The sequence below is a fragment of the Polypterus senegalus genome, chromosome 7 (assembly GCF_016835505.1).
Source record: "Polypterus senegalus isolate Bchr_013 chromosome 7, ASM1683550v1, whole genome shotgun sequence".
Taxonomy (NCBI): Eukaryota; Metazoa; Chordata; class Cladistia; order Polypteriformes; family Polypteridae; genus Polypterus; species Polypterus senegalus.
The window spans coordinates 3,150,565-3,168,379 of record NC_053160.1 but is presented as its reverse complement, the minus strand read 5'-3'; the positions used below and the strand labels follow the sequence as shown (position 1 = coordinate 3,168,379).

The following is a 17,815-nucleotide window of genomic DNA, read 5'->3' as shown; positions in this document are numbered from 1 at the left end:
TGAACTTACGCTGACATGGATAATTTGCTGTGCAGTTTTATTCATTAGACATTTTCAAACTCTTTCTTCATAAGATTAGTCATAGGGTATCGGCCTGTGTTTGTGTATGGTACATTTCACAGCAAGCTGCATCAAATGTTAAAAAATGAAGCCGTTTAGGTGATACCTCATGTAAAATGTACTCATTTGGAGCCACAACAAAGTCTTTTGTATTTTGAAGGTGTTTGTGATGCAAGCCTTTTATATCCCTGTACTGTTGCGAATAAAGCAGGGTGTGGTGGACAGTCCAGTTTTGCAGCCTGTTCATGTCTCACTGAAAGTAAATGTATGTGGCCACTAGTACTGTTCATAACAGCTGAGATCCTTTAAGGAGATGTTACCCACGAGCTGCGCCGAAAAGTAGATCTTTACTAAGCTTGCATGTTACCAGTGTAAATTGTATGATGTGTGCCAAGTGGAAGAAAGAAGCTTCAATATAAAAAGCAGCATATAAGCAGCTCTGGTGGGTCAAAGTGACCTGTGGCATGTGGGAGTGCAATCAGAGGAGCTTTCCTCCCTGGTGCTGTGTGTTAAGATGACCTCTGATGTTGTTGAAGGGAGGGTCTTTGATCATCATTGTCTCATCACTGGCATTAATTTATCTGGGGTTTCATTGGCATGGCTAAAGTTAACATCAATGTTCTACAGTTATGCGAAGCACAGAAACTCTCATTTGGCATCACTTAAAAAAATTTACTACTAAGTATAAAAATCATTTTTAATATATGAAGCAGCAGTGATGCCAGTAATGTACAATGACTGAACACTTGAGTTTCACATCACCTACTTGTGGTCCTACATCTCACCTTTTAGCCTTTTGTATATGCTCGTCTGTCTTGGCTTTGCTAAAAACCTTAAAGAAGATGAAGGCATTATTATAGAGGAGGTTTCTATCTGCTTTTTAAGTTTATTTTTTATTGTGATGTCTTATGTCAAACTTGAATGTCCACAGTTGTCCAGCTCCGTACCTAAATGTTAATGCTAGTGAGTGAGAGTCATGGCAAAGGCACCAAAAAGTAAAGCTCAAGGGTCCAAGTGCAGTCTCTGTGACTGATTCACTTTATAATGCTGAGGAGGTCCTTTAATCTCTTACTGCTGTTAATGAATGCACTTGTTAGATAGTTTATTATATAGCGCCTCAGATTGTTTCTGCATTAAATCCTAGAAACATAGTTTTAATTCCCTTCTGTTCTTTCACTGGACAATGAAGAATTTGCTTCCTGAATACTTTTATGTGTAACTTATACATTTTGGCCAGCTGATGACAAATATCACCTTTAGATTTTCCTGACATAATACTTTTTCCTTATTTTGTGATTTACTCTTGCATTATAAGTATACATGTACAGTAGAACATCAACACCTGAAAATCTGTGGTGATCTGAAAAAAGCTCAGCTATGACAGTCCTGTTGTTTCATTAGCGACTGGAAAAACCATGCTAAGAAGTCTCATCACATTAAACAGAACTGGCCGTTTCAGGGCTGGAAAGTATGGCATATAAACCATTTGTCAACCCAACAAGCAAATTTTACACTACTCTTTGTTTAAAATTTGGAATGATGAGAATATTTCTGAAAGTGACGAACAAGAAATATAAAGGATTTCAATGAGCAACCGATGCCAAGATTAAAGGAGGGCACAAATCAGATACGTCTTTGGTGGCAGTGGTTTAAAGATCTGCTAGTGGGGTAATGGAGAATTGCATGAAAGGCAATCCAGGATGTTAACAAGTTTCTGGGCAGTTGTTCCAGCTGGTTGACAACATGCTTCAAGCATTCAAAATCATGAATTGCAACATGTTGGTAAAGATTCATTTTTAGCATTCACACTTTGACTGCTGCTGCTGGAATATGTGAATTTCCCATTGGGATTAATAAAGTGTCTGTCTATCTATAATTTCTAACACATTCATTCATTCATACATACATACATACATACATACATACATATTCACTTCGTGCTAACCTCAGTGATGAACACGGTGAAAGGTTTCACCACGGCATTGCAACGATGGAAAAGTGATATCAAGGCAAGTGCAATCCATCAATACTTTCCTACTGTTGTTGGATACTGAAATGAAAAGCAAACAGAAATCGGCAGCAAAACATTTTGAGCTCAGTTGAACTAAAGCAACGCGTTACCATCATTAAGTGATTAAACGCACTAAAATCACTTAACCAATTTGATGTTTCTCCAAATTCCTATATGGTAGTCAACCAGAGTTTATATTTGTGTTCAGCTAGAAGCTGTCTATCATAATCACCAAAATGTTTGAAAAGAAATTGTTCTCCAGTGTTATTTGTGATGTAACTCTGAATGAGTCACTTCACCCACCTCCTGGTGTTTCTGTTGTACCCACGTGGAATGCTTTGAGATGGTGTTCACTATAGAAAGTTGCATATGTGCAATAATGTTTGTTGAGCATTGTTTCTGTTTCTTTATTCTCCACTCACTTCACCTAACATTTTCAACCTTAAGTGTATTGATATGTATACAGAGAATAGTGAAACTCTACTTACACAATTGTCCCACATGCCACCACAAGTCAGGGAAAAAGTTCATGAAATAAGCAAAGCATTCAGTATATGCTGAATTTTGAGAAATGAACTGGTTTGGAGAAGGGTATTGTTGATCATTCCATTATAATTTAAGAAGTAATGTTTACATATGTTTATAAATTTAAAATCGGAATGCAACTTAAATTCAAGTTACTTTAATTGTCTCACCTCAGAAGTCTTGAAACTGGGATAAATATTGTCAAGTACCCAACCAAGCAATTCCCCTCACATGTTGCTGGGATGTGAAGGGAAAGGAATTACAGGTTCACTTTCCTGGTAAAACTGATTCCAGGGAAGAACCAAAGAAAATGTAAAATACCTTGAATGGCCTTCGAACCAGCTGACTTTGTCTGTTTCATAGAACTCCATTGTAAAGAGGGGAAGCAAAAGCGGCATTTCAGTCTACCTGTGTGATTCTTGTACAAGTATGTGGCATTCACTTTCCTGAAACTCTGTCCTTTTAATGTGGGTTGCATCATAATTTTGAGGGCAGCTTAATCTAGAAGCAATCTAGTGGGATTGCACTCCATTAATCACAAGATTATTTTCATGGACATTTTTGATAGCAGTTGCTGTTGTCCAGCGTTAGTCACCATAAATACCTATTTTGTCAGAAACTTTGTCTCTGTTCTACTTGATAACGTGAGATTTAAATGTTTTCTCTGGCACACTACAAGCTATGTGGTTTAAGTAACATATCAAATAGTGTTATTTTGGGTGCAGTTTTTCTTTAACATGGATTACTGAATGGTATTAAAGGCACCATAGAAATCAAAAAGTATAATCATTGCAATCCTTCTAGTCTTCACTACAAACAACACAGCATAAATTACAGGTGCATTTTCATTTTGGGGTGGTAAATACATTTACCCCACTCCCTTTATACTCCAGTATTTTTTACACTCATGTCTGCACTGCTCATTGTTAATCGTCTGCTTTTGAATACAATGAGGGGGCAAGGTCAGCAGAAAAAGAAAACGGCAACAAATATGTAAGCTTTTAAAACTATAAATTGATTAATTTCTTAGAAATATTTGTAGGTCAGATAACTAAACAATGTAACTGATTAAAGGCAAGGATGACAAACTGATTGTGAAAAGGTGCTGGAATTAATCCTGACATCCATGGGGTTCCTCAGGACTGGCCTTAAACCCCTGGCCTAGTGTGTTTCTGCTGAATGATCTTTTTGGGCAGAGGTGACAGCCTGCTCCTTGCCATTAAGTCTAAAAAGAGTTGGTCTGTAATTTGGAAATGTGTTTGTAAACATTGTGTACATTTGAGTGTTTTGCTAATGTTGTCCTCTGTCTTTCTCCTCAAACTCTTTCTTTTCTACAGGAGGAAAAAGAAATTCATTTTCTACATGCAAAACCAAGACAGCTGCTCTGGGGCCCCTTTTAAAAATGGAAGCCTGCTAGTTTCTAAGTGCAGATTCCCTGTACTCCTCCCTGCTATTCCAGCTTTCCCCAGGAATATAGTTGCTTGATATTTGATTCGCCCTAAGATCACCAATTTAGGGACACTGAACTGTGTAAAGACAATCACCTTCTGACCAACCGCCTCCCCTCCTGCACATGGACACTTGCACTCAGACAGACGCACACAGGGTTTTGTTGTGTTGCTTTGTGGAATTACCCCCCCACCCCACCCCCAAACTTCCTCCCTCATTCCCCCCACCCTCATGTTATATGGACACGGCACCATAGAATTGCATTTTCTGGCCAAAGGAATATGTTCCCGTCACGTCACCAATGATGTTTTTGTCACTCGCCTCAACCTCACCACCCTAAAGGATATCCAACTTCACACCTCGGGCCGTCACAAGCATTCTGCTTCAGGTCACTTTACTCCAGAACCAGATCGGACCAGATAACGAGGAAATGAGGAGTGTCTCGCCCTGCATTGAAACGTTCCAGAAAGAGTCGCCGCTCGCTCGTTTGTTCTGTTCTCATTTTAAATTCATTTGGATGCTTTTGTATTTTAACTTTTTAGCCGAATATTTCTTGATGTATATTTTTATTATTTTTTGTTTTCTTTCTTTAAATTCAACAGATAAGCTTTGGAGATACAGGAATATCCAGGTGTGTGTGTGTTTGTTTTAATTTTTTTTTTCCTTTCTGCTACGGCATCCTGCAGAAAATGAGAAAAAGCTTTTTTATAACTATTTGTAACAAATAGTGACCCTTCTCTCTTTTAAAGGTGTTTAATAGAATTACAAACATGTACTTTATATATTTTTTTTTTTGGTTGAACATGATGCTAGCTTTACTCTGTGGTATTTTTGCAGGTGATTTATAAGAATGAAAATTTATTTAATAAAAAAAACAAAAAGAGGGTGGGGGGATTTCAGCTGTACTGCTGGGCACAAGCTGGCATTTCGTGTAACTTTATAAGCAACAAAAACAAAAAACGAAGTGGAGTTGGTTCCCCAGCACTTGGCGATCTTTTGTTGCTTCTTTTCGTATCGTATTCGTCTTACGTTCTTGGTAGCTTATAGAGTGAACTTCCGCCATCTCTCCAAGCAAGTGTTCTGTATCTTTTTTTATTATTATTATTATTATTTTTCAAGTGTTAAATGATATAGACTTTGTTTTGAAACACTGTCAACTTGATACAGGCGTATGTTTCAAGTTTTTAAATTTTTAAATGTGTCAATCTTAAATGTGTTATTTTTATTATTTTTTTTTTAAATAAATGAAATAAAAAGCCGCATAAGTTGAAATTCTCTGTCCTCGCATGAAATGTTTCATTAACGCGCCAGCTGAACGGCTTCATTTCAGTATCTGCATGCTCCATTGACGCATGGAAAGAGTTTTATTTTATTTACTTATGCTACTGCTAATTTGGTCCTGAGAGTCAACTGCTTTCTTAATAATAAACCTTGGATCACCGGTGTTTTGAAGGCTCTGCTGAACATCAAAAGAAAGCTTTAGAACAGAGGATAAGAAAAGGTTAAAGCCTGTCCAGAGGGAGTTGGAGAAGAAAATCAGGGGGATGCAGAAATTCTTTACAGAAGGATAAGATGGAGGACAAGCTGCAAAAGAATATTGTAAGAGCTCTGTGGAGATGTGTGAGAAGGATTACTAGCCATAAGCAGGCATGCAGACAACCAGTGACGAGAAATCCGGACAACGATAATTGGCTGAACGTTGAAGTCGTCTTTCCTCCTCAAATGCGTCTCCTCCAGCCTGCCCTCATTGTCCTCTCGGTGTAGTGGGTCATATACTGGCTGGTTCAGTATACCACATCAAATTAAAAAGTTCCAGTAGAGATTTGTCGATATGATTAAAACCTGCAAACACTTTTAAACCCCAAACACACAGGCAGAAAGAAATGGGAAATGTTACTTTTTGTTTAGTGCATCAGGGTCTTAAAAGTAATTTCGTTTTGTATGAACTTGTGTGTAATAAGTGATCCAACCCCTCTAACAGCATTACCCAGAGTGCTGTGCAGTCGATTCAAACAGCAAGGGGAGACTGAACAAGCAGCATGTTGTGGTGAGAGGCATTTCAATACACTTTATTAATTTGATTCTTTCAAGTTTAAATGAATCGATTCTTAAGAACATAAGTAATCTGACAAACAAAAGCATTCAGTCCACCAAGCTAGTTGGTTTAGTTCAATTGTCATAATGTCTCATCCAGATACTCCTTAAAGACTGTCAATGCTTCTGCTTGAAACCCGTTTACTCAGTGATTTATTTAGGATTCTCACAGCTCTTTCAGTTAAGGACATGCTTAATGGCTTCTGTCTTAAATGCACTTCCCCAGTTCATATGATTTATTTGATTTGTTTCCTTCATTAATAGAAGTCATTGCTGGCAGCAGGAAAGTAAAATAAAAACCTTTCAAGGGGATCCCTTTTGAAAAAATTCCAAAATATATAATCAAATAATTTATTAATTATGTATACTAAATTATATAGTAAACATGCTTGTAATTTGTGTAATTTTGCCATTTGAAAGCACAAAGCATTAGAATCATAACTGTGTGACTTGTTTTCAGGCAATGGTTCGGTTTGCAAATCAAATGAACAACAGATGTGTGCTTTCCTCTCGAGTAACGATTCAGTTTGAGAAGCAAACAAATGAATGTGTGCCTCATTCTCAGGTAATGATTCAGTTCAAGACACATAATAGTACAGTTGAATGCAAATATTTGTTAGAAATTTGAATAATATATTTATAAGGTTTTGTTGAAGTTATGAATAGTCCTAAATGTGTAAACTTAATATTTTGTTTAAAATAATTTCAATAACAAATTATTCCCAGATGGCAACAGGTCCTCTGTAGCAGATAATTGTGCTGTCCACCCTGAATCATCCATTAAAACAAAAGTATTTAGTTCACAACTCACAACATTTTTGAACTGAAGACAAGACCCCCTGGCCAGTATATCGGGGGAGCTGAGGCGGGTGTTCATTTCAAAAGCACAACTCCAACCTGAAACCCTTTCACATGGAGTTGTGCTTTTGAATTAAAGACCCACCTCTCCTCCAATACATTGGCCAAGAGGTTGTGTCATCAATTCAGAAATGAGATCCTGTGTGAAAGGGTTCCGAGTTCTGAGCGACTTTTGTTTTAATGGGAGAATGAATTCAACGAGATTTTAATGAAAAATGCGTGTGTTCTGCACGCTTTGAGTATTTGACTGGATGTTTTTATGTGGATTTTGTAACTTGAGTATTGTGAGATTTTTCTCATGGACGTTCTAATAGTGTTTGCAGTTTCCAACCTTGGCCACCGTCCACTTACATTGAAGCACAAACTTTATTAGCTTTGTTTTACATGAAAAAAATCTGATTAAATATTTTTCTCTGCCATCTGTACATGTATTTGGTGTAAGTAACTTTTTTTTTTTTTTTTTAAGTATCATTTTTGGGTGAATTCCTTTAAGCAACTTCCCACTCTTACATTTGGCACAAGCCCACCCTTAAAAGGTGCAGTTCTTGGGAGACAACAACACTGATGTGGCACTGCTACAGTATTACAGAGCGGGAGGCCCCTTCACCATCACTGTTATGGGGGCACCCCTCATGTCACAGGTCAGCAGATGACCAGAGAGTCTTGAACTTGCTGCCAGGGAAAATTCTCTTGATGTTGCATCCAAAGCTCTAAGAAAAGTAAAAATATTTTTTTTATTTTATTGATTTTATTAAAATCACACATTCCACACAAATAAATCATTTTCTACAAACATAAGATCAAAAACAAATCAACCCCCACTCCTGAGAAAGAGAGCTAAGCCAGCAGAGTAAAATTAAAGCTAGGAAAAATAAGTAAGTAGATGAATTAATAAATGAATAAAGATAAATGAATAAAAGGGGAGAGAATCTGCTTCCTCAGTCTTTAAAAGCTTATCCTAAAATGTCGTTGATCAGATTCTGCCAGGTTTTGATAAAGTTCTGCACAGATCCTCTAAGTGGGAATTTGATTTTTTCCAGTTTCAAATAATATAAAACACCAGTTACCCACTGACTGACTGAACAGGAGAGTTAGGATTCTTCCAGTTGAGCAAGAGAAGTCTACGTGTTAATAGTGTAGTAAAGGACATCACAGTTTCTTAGTCCTTCTCCACTTTATGTCCCTCTGTGAGCCCACCAAACACAGCTGTTAGTGAGTTAGGAGGAATTGGGACACCAAGGCTGTCTGAAAGGCACTTAAAGATTTTGGTCCAGAATGATGTTAATTTGGTGCAGGTCCAGAACATGTGGCCTAGTGAGGCTGGAACTTGATTACAATGTTTGCAGGTTGGATCTCGCCCTGGAAACATTTTGGACAATTTTAAGCAAGACAGATGTGCTTGATATATAATTTTTCCCACTGTACTCTTGGATCTTTGAAAGAGAGGGGCTGTAAAATAGTTTTATATATTACAGAAATGCTGTATGAGTCCTACCGCATAGAGGTAGGTGGGAGGTGAGGAAAATTGGGCAGGTTCTGTTTAACAAAGTTTCTGATTTGAAGGTAGTGAATGAAATGTGTTGCTGAAAAGTTAAATTTGGAGTGTAATTGTTCATAGGATGTGAAGATGTTGTCTATGTACAGATCTCTAAGAGATTTAATCCCAAATGTTTTCCAGACATTAAAAACTGCATACGTTTGAGAGGGTGGATAAAGGTGGCTCTTGTGCAGAAGCTTCTTTATCTTAAAATGCTTCCTACATTGGTTCCATATTCTGAGTGAGTGAAGCACTATTGGGTTGTTAGTATATTGGCGATAACATTTATTGGGGTACAAGGCAAAGAATTTAAAGAAGTACTGCAGAATTGTATTTCTATTGTGGACCAAGCCTGTGTAGGTTCATCTATTTGTGTCCATGTCCAGGTTTTAGTAGCTTGTATATTTGCTGCCCAGTAATAAAACTGAAAGTTAGGTAGAGCCATGCCACCTTCTGCTTTAGGTCTTTGTAGGGTCGCTCTTTGGATACTTGGATGTTTTAAATTCCAAATAAATGAGGTTAAGGTTGAATCTAATTTCTTAAAAAACGATTTATTGATGTATATTGGAATATTTTGAAATAAAAAGAGAAGCTTAGAAAGAAAATTCATCTTAACAGTGTTAATTCTTCCAGCTAGAGTGAGATGAAGGGTTGACCATCTATGCAAGTCTTGCTTAATTTTTTTTTCATACAGACAGTGAAATTTTGTTGATAGAGAGCTTTATGTCTACTTGTTAAGTTTACCCCTCGGTATTTAAACTGATCTACGATGATTAAAGGGAAGGTGTCCAATCTAATATTGTGTGCTTGAGAATTCACAGGAAAGAGCACACTTTTAGTCAAACTAATTCTGAGACCAGAGATCTTTTGAAATTCTGTAAGTGCGGTTAGGACTGCAGGCCCAGTGTTTTGTGGGTCTGATATATCATCTGCATAGAGAGAAATGCTCTGTTCAAGTCCTTCTCTGATAACTCCCTTTATCTCATAAGCATTTCTACAGTGAACTGCCAGTGGCTCAATGGCGATTGCAAAAAGCAGTGGTGACAAGGGGCATCCTTGTCTGGTACCACATACCAGTTTAAAGCAGTCTGAATTAATGTTGTTAATACAAACTACGCACAAATATTCGGGCCAAACCCAAATTTCTCAAATGTAGTGAAAAAGTAGTTCCATTCAATTCAATGCTTTTTCTGCATCCAACGATAATATCTCTGGGGTGTTTGACTTGCGGGTGAATATGTTATATTAAACAGGCGTGGAAGATTGGAAGCTTGTAACGGCCGACCCCTTATTCCCAGCCGGCAGCTACACCTCCAAGACCTGTGGCCTGGATAATTTACTGAGAAACCTTTCCTGTCAAGCCGTACTCCTACACAGATAAACTTTTCCCACAATCGACGGTTTGAAATGCAAAAACACAGTAGGCAGAATGTAAAATTAAACAGGAATAAATGTATTAAATGAGACAAGACACGCCACAAGACAAATGCACACCCAAATATTCCTCCACCCCAACAATCCCAAAGCAAAACTGAAAATATATATACAAATCCCCTCCCTTGTCCACGTAACATATAACACACACCACACAAACGACAAATGGCTAGCAAACAGAATGATCGTGAACTTGAGTCCGAACGTGAATAAATGTCCTGAATACGGGTACTGATTAGCGGCAATTGTAGTGTTTGTATTTCCCGGGGTTTGGAACAACCTCACCGTGATTCCTCGGCGTGTGGCAAATGATGATTCAACCCCGGGGTCTTCAGCGGCAAGCAGGTTGAAAGGCAGTCGGATGAATGAAAACAAACTGGATCCAAGCGCAATGGAATGAATCGGCAGGCAGGTTGTATTCGTGAATGCGGTATTGGTTCTCCTCTTTCTCTCTCTCTCTCTCGTGCTAGTTCCCCCTTCGTCTCCTTCTCTTCTCCTTAAATAATCCGTGACGGCAGTAATTGATTAATTGATACACAGGTGCTTTCCAGATTAGTGGTTGTGAACTCCTCCCATCATCCGTCCTCCTTTACGGGGACAACATTAACTGATACACATACACGCAGTCAATGGGACAATGAAACGAGACACACACAGAACTGACATTTAAACACTAACTATGTGGCACCGCTACATTCCCCCCCCCCAACCTTGGACAAGGGAGGGCGGGCACGGCTTGAGGTTGGCCACATGGATGGTGTCTAACTTGGAGGCAGCGCCGATACCCCTTTGGATCTGGAAATTGACTGGACCTGTTTGATGAATGATTTTAGCTGGACCTAACCATTTAGGCGCTAGCTTGGCGGAGAATTTTCTGCTGGCATCTGAGAGATGGTGAGCTCTAATCCAGACCAAATCACCCGGCTGGAAGTGCGCTTCCCTCCGCCGGGCATTATATAGCTTGGCGTGTCTGGATGTCGAACTCACCAACCTCCCTTGGATTCTCCGCCGTAAACCCTCTACCTTAATCAAATTATTGTAACTGGTGGTTTCTGGACTAGGGGTGCTGGGAAGGAGTCGGTCAGTGGGCCCTTAAGCTGTCTGCCCAGCGCAACCAAAGCAGGCGTCTCACCTGTGGCTTCATGCACCGCGGTGTTCAGGGCAAACCGGAGCTCGGGAGCCATTTATCCCAGTCCTGATGGCGTTCACCCACATAGGAGGCGATCATGTTCTTCAGGGTCCGGTTCACTCGCTCCGTCATGTTGGCCTGGGGATGGTAAGCGGTGGTGAGGTTTTTCTTCACTCCCCAGGCTGCATAAAGTTCATCCAATATGGAGCTTGTGAACTGCGGACCCGATCCGAGATGATGTTTCTTGGCACCCCCCAGCGGGTGAAGATTTCGTTCTTCAGGATGGAGCATATTTTGTTAGCCCTTGCATCGGCTAACGCAAACAGCTCCACCCACTTGAAAAATAGTCTACTACTACCATCAGGACGGTCTTCCTCGAGCTGGTGATAGGAAATGGCCCCATTAGGTCGACTCCCAAAGTCTCTCCTGGTCCATCTGCGATTGTCGATTGAAGTAATCCCGCCGGTTTACCAGGTGGGTTTTTTAGTTGTTGGCAGGTCACACGTCTTCACGTGGTGGCACACGTCTTTCGGACAGGCGGCCACCACGCAACCCCAGAATCTTTAATAAAGTTTTTGTCCTTCCAAGGTGACCACCTAAAGGACTGTCATGGTAGTGCTTCAGAAAGTCGGGGACGAGCTCTTCCGGGACCACAAGTTGATGTTGCAGACCCCCAAGGGTGGATGGAATAGTCCTGTACAAGACCCCCTGGAGGTCCACAAAGTGTACCCGGTCAGTACGCTGTTGCTCCAGCCCTTCCCTGATGTTCTGGCAGAATGGACTGGTAGCTTGTGCTTGGGCCAGGTCTTCAAGGCTCCTTGGCAGAGGGAGGATCATCTTTTCGCCTCTGCCAAACACACCATCCCGATGGCTCCGATACCCTAGACAGCATCCGCACGATGTTACCACAGCCCTTCCGGTAAGTCACCCTGAGCGTAAAATTCTGGAGGCGGAGGACCCACCTGGTCAGGCGGGAGGAGGTCTTGGTGATTGAACACCCAGGTCAGAGCGTGATGGTCGGTGTACACTTCAATTCAACCCCTCCAGATAATGTCTCCATTTCTCCACAGCCCACACGACAGCCAAGCACTCCTTCTCAGCTGTCGAGTAGTTCAGCTCAGCGCCGCGCAAAACTCGTGAGGCGTACGATGACATGTTCAGCCTGGTTAATTCTCTGAGTGAGCACGGTGCCGAGCCCCAGGTTGCTGGCATCAGTTTGTACCTGGAAGACGAGCTGTGGATCTGGTTGGGCCAGAACGGGCGGCTCTTTAGTCGCTCGACCGCGTCCTGGCATTCTGTGGTCCACTCCCACGGGACATCTTTTTTTCTAAGCTGGTTCAAGGGAGCCGCTATATCTGCCATCCTGGGAATAAACTTATGGTACCACCCCACTAACCCAAGAAAACGTTGCAACGACTTCAAATCTGTGGGGGGTACTCCCGGATGGCCAAGGTCTTCGGGGTCTACAGCGACCCCTCCGATGAAAGAATGTGCCCGAGGAAGCGTATGTGGGGTTGAATGAAGGTACACTTCTTCGTGTTCAGCGTAAGGTGCGCTTGATGAAACGCTGGAAGATGGTGTCTAAATCCCGGAGATGTTGATTTATAGAAGGGGAGTAAACAATGACGTCGTCTATGTACACGAAGCAGATCTTGCCTATCAACCCCCTCAGAACCTGCTCCATGAGCCGCTGGAAAGTGGCCCCAGCATTTTTAAGCCCAAAAGGCATGACATTGAACTGGAACAGGCCTTCAGGGGTGATGACTGCCGTCTTCTTCTTACTCCCTCGTCCATCGGCACCTGCCAATAGCCACTGCGGAGATCTAATGTGCTAAACACTGCAGCTCCATGCAGTGACTCCAGGATTTCATGAACCAGGGGCATGGGATATGCGTCCAGGCTCGTCTTCTCGTTAACCCCTGTAGTCCACACAGAAGCGATAGGAATTATCCGGCTTCTTCACGAGGACCACAGGGGCGTAGGAGGAGGAAGATGGTTCTATTATTCCCTCGGCGAGCATCCGATCGAGGTGTTCTTTAATGACTCCCCTCTTCAGTGGAGAAACCGGTAAGCTCGGTGCCTTATAGGGACTTCGTCCAAGGTGTGGACCATGTGGGTCACCCCACGGGCAACTCCTAACTTCTCCGTCCACACCTCGGCCCACTTCTTCAGCACCGGCCTCACCTCTTCAGGTTGTCCCTCCACTGGGGCTGCCGCCGAGGTGCTTGCGCCGCCCTCACTGCTGCGTAAATCCAAAATTCAGAGCCCAGATCTTCTTTGGATTTGTAAATGAATTCGCATATCCCTTCCCCCGGTACCGTATACCCCCTGGGACTGAGATGGATGGTCATCCTCATGGTGGCTAGAGAATCCAGCCCAAGGAGTAACGGAACTGACAGGTGCTGGTCCTCCAGGACATACGTATCCATATCCCAGGTGGTGGCGAGTACACTGTACCTCAAGGGGACTCTGCCCAGGGCCTTGTGTTCACTCCCATCCGCCAATACAAATCGGACGGACGGGCAGATGTTAATTTGTCTGTCGGTCGGCTAATCTTCTCCCACTGGCTTGAGCGGATTAAAGTATGATGGCTCCCGGTATCCACCACGCATCCATCTGCCACCCCGCAGCCTCACTGGGACGATCAGAAGGGGCGTGCTCGCTTGCATAATGGCGAGATCGGCTTCCGACCGGCAAGGTTTGGCTCGTTGTGGTTTTAGGGGCTGGGTTTCTCGTGTACTGGCCTGAACTTTGTGCCAGTACGTCTTTGAGTTTCCCCAGTCCCATTCCACTTGGGAGCCTACCCTCACCAATTCCTCCACCGATCCCACCACCCCCCTGAGACTCCCAGCTAACCGCGGGTTACAGGCATTGGGGACGGGCGGACCACCTCTTCTTCAGCCATAGCCGGCCGCCACTTCAAACACAAAGCCCGGTATTCATAGGCGAAGTCCCGGATGGTTTGTGAAGGTAGTTGCACCATGGACCGCAGCTTGTCCTCCAGTTCGGTCTCGTAGTCTTCCGGAAGAAAAGCCGCGAGGAAAGATCGGAAAGGATCCCCAGTCGAAAATAGTCTTCTTGGCCGTCAGCCACCAGCTCCGCACCGTCCCGAGAGGGATGTCCCTATCACCCCAATTAGCTCTTCCGGGGTTAGAGGGTTAACGGCCAGGTACGCCTCCCCGTCCTCCACAAAGTTCAGGACATCATCGACATTATAGGAGCCCCTAACTTGGGAAAAGACAGGCGCACCCAGGAACAAATGGCCGATTGAGGCATGCGCTTCCCTCCCGAGATACGTACGGCGTTGAATGACGGGGCGACGGTCTTATCTTCTGGAGACACCTTTGGACTTCCCCTGAAGAGAATCTTGCCAGCGTCGATCCCGCCTCTGGAGGCACAACACAATTTCCCGTCCCAGGAGTTGAACTTGCTCGTTGATGTATTCTTTTATTTCCTCCTGGGAGCTGCTGATGCGAGCCCGCAAGGCTGCTTCACGCTCGAGCGTACTTTCGGCAACCTCGCGGATCTTCTCCTCCAGCCGGGTCATTTGTTGCGCCAGATCCTCCCACAGAGGCGAGACATTTTCTAGGCCTTCCTCTTCAGGTCCATGGTGATCTTCAAGGTACAGAGACTGCAAAGAATCCACCACCTCTCGCACCGCTGAACACGCTCTGACCGTGGCGTGCGCGCCCGCTACTCCATCATCACACCGTGGCGAAGTAATGGTGTCGTCCTGCTCGGCACGCCCTAAAGACATGTTAATTTGGGAAAGTTTAAAGGCAGACAGTGATCGAATTAAATAAAGATTCCTCAGAGAGGGCACCACTTATGTAACGGCCGACCCCTTATTCCCAGCCGGCAGCTACACCTCCAAGACCTGTGGCCTGGATAATTTACTGAGAAACCTTTCCTGTCAAGCCGTACTCCTACACAGATAAACTTTTCCCACAATCGACGGTTTGAAATGCAAAAACACAATAGGCAGAATGTAAAATTAAACAGGAATAAATGTATTAGATGAGATAAGACACGCCACAAGACAAATGCACACCCAAATATTCCTCCACCCCAACAATCCCAAAGCAAAACTGAAAATATATATACAAATCCCCTCCCTTGTCCACGTAACATATAACACACACCACACAAACGACAAATGACTAGCAAACAGAATGATCGTGAACTTGAGTCCGAACGTGAATAAATGTCCTGAATTACGGGTACTGATTAGCGGCAATTGTAGTGTTTGTATTTCCTGGCGTTTGGAACAACCTCACCGTGATTCCTCGGCGTGTGGCGAATGATGATTCAACCCCGGGGTCTTCAGCGGCAAGCAGGTTGAAAGGCAGTCCGGAAGAATGAAAAACAAACTGGGTCCAAGCGCAATGAAATGAATCGGCAAGCAGGTTGTATTCGTGAATGCGGTATTGGTTCTCCTCTTTCTCTCTCTCTCTCGTGCTAGTTCCCCCTTCGTCTCCTTCTCTTCTCCTTAAATAATCTTTGACGGCAGTAATTGATTGATTTGACACACAGATGTTTTCCAGATTAGTGGTTGTGAACTCCTCCCATCATCCGTCCTCCTTTACGGGGACAACATTAACTGATACACATACACGCAGTCAATGGGACAATGAAACGAGACACACACAGAACTGACATTTAAACACTAACTATGTGGCACCGCTACAAGCTAGTGTCGGCCTTTAATAAATCCAGCTTGATCTTGTGATATTACCGAAGGCCGCACTTTCTCCATCCTTCTAGCTAGGACTTTGGAGAGTATCTTAACATCATTATTCAGAAGTGAAATTGGTCTGTATGATGCACATTGTAATAAGTCCTTGTTTTCTTTAGGAAAGACGGTGATTAATACTTGGCAAAAAGTTTGAGGTAGAGTTTTATTGTCTCTAGCTTCTGTAAATGTTGCTCATAAGAGGGGAGCTAGCGGAGGGGATAATTTCTTATAAAATTCAGCAGGGTAGCCATCGGGGCCTGCTGCTTTCCCACTCTGAAGTGACTTTATAGTATCTAGTAATTCTGATAGCGCCAGAGGTTTATCCAATTCCAGTTCTATTTGTGGTATTTGTAATGCATCCAGAAATGCATTAGATTGTGTCTTGTCCTCTTTAAACTCAGTAGAATATAAAGTAAAAAAAGAATTAACATCATAATATACAATTTATGGCTCAGTCACACCATTATATACAGTGGGGAAGATAAGTATTGAACGCATCAACGTATTCCTCAGTAAATAGATTTCTAATGGGGCTATTGACATGAAATTTTCACCAGATGTCAGTAAAGACCCAAATAACCCACACATACAAAGAAATCAAAAGAAATAAGTCCATAAATGAAATGATGTGTGATAAAGAAGAATGACACAGAGAATAAGTATTGAATATGTGAAGAAAAGGAGGTGCAAAAAGGCCTGGAATGCCAAGAAAGCAGCTGACGTCTGTCAATCCTGATAGCCTCCTTTCAGTGCAAATGAATATCAGCTGCTTTAGTCCTAATTGATGGCCTGTCATTACCAAAGTATCACACAAGGAGCATCTCACGATGGGTAAAAGCAAAAAGCTCTCTCAAGACCTTCACAACCTCCTGATGGCACTGGCGCCAGACCTACTTCTAAAGTGCTGAATGTTCCGGCGAGTACTGTTGGGGCCATAATCTGGAAGTGGAAAGAACATTATTTTACCATTGACCGGCCACGACCGGTTGTTCCTCGCGAGAAGAGCTAAGGACCACTCACGAGAGCTTAAGAAAGACCTGGAATTAGTAGGTCCAGTTGTTTCAAAGAAAACAAGAAGTGATGCACTCCACCACCATGGCCTCTATGCACGCTGAAGAAAAAGCACATTTAAGCTTGTGGAAAGGTTGCTGCACAACATTTGGACAAGCCAACGTAGTACTAGGAGAAGAGTCTGGTCAGAGGAGAGTGAAATGGAACTCTTTGGAAGTCATTGCACACCCCATGTTTGGAGGAGAAATGGAGCTGCACATCACCCCAAAATACATACTGGCAGACTTCATATGATAGAAGGATGAATGGAGCAATGTTGCTGGACATTCTTGATATGACTCTACTGCCATCCACCAGGATGTTGAAGATGAAATGAGGGGGGGTATTTCAGCAAGACAAGGATCCCAAACATGCAGCCAAGGAAACTCTCCATTAGTTTCAGAGAAAGAAAATCAAGCTGCTCGAATGGCCCAGTCAGTCACCCAACTTGAATCCAATTGAAAATCTATGGAAAGAACCGAAGATCAGAGTTCATAGAAGAGGCCACCAGAACCTTCAAGATTAGAAGACAGTTTGGGCCAAAATCACACCTGAGCAATGCATGTGACTCGTTTCTCCATACAGGAGGCGTCTTATTGCTGTCATCACCCACAAAAGCTTTTCTACTAAGTATTCAATAAATGTCATTAAGCATGTTCAATATTTATTCTCTGTGTCATTCCACTTTTACACATCACTTCATGTATGGACTTTGTTTTTCTTTGTAGGTGTGGATTACTTGCGTTGTTACCAACATCTGGTGAAAATTTCAGGTCAGCAGCCCAATTAGAAATATGTTTACTGAGAAAAACGTTGATGCGCTCAATACTCATTTTTCCCCGTTGTAAAGATAGTAACAGTTTATGGAGACTGTAGACCCTGATGATGCTCCCTCTAAGTGCGCTAAATCTGTGGAGTTCATCACCACATAGT

The 17,815-nt window shown here is 42.6% G+C and overlaps 1 protein-coding gene across 5 annotated transcripts in view; it reads left to right on the top strand.

Annotated features, from left to right (window-relative positions):
- Window positions 1-5,276, top strand: part of lef1 (lymphoid enhancer-binding factor 1) — a 157,914-nt gene extending 152,638 nt beyond the window's left edge. For all 5 annotated transcript variants that reach the window (XM_039758154.1, XM_039758153.1, XM_039758156.1 and 2 more), the window contains one exon: window positions 3,934-5,276. Coding sequence is in view for 1 of the 5 variants with exons in the window: in XM_039758156.1 (XP_039614090.1) it covers window positions 3,934-4,013 (80 nt within the window). In the remaining 4 variants the exon portion in view is untranslated. The remainder of the gene's footprint in view (window positions 1-3,933) is intronic.
- Window positions 5,277-17,815: the final 12,539 nt, after the last annotated feature.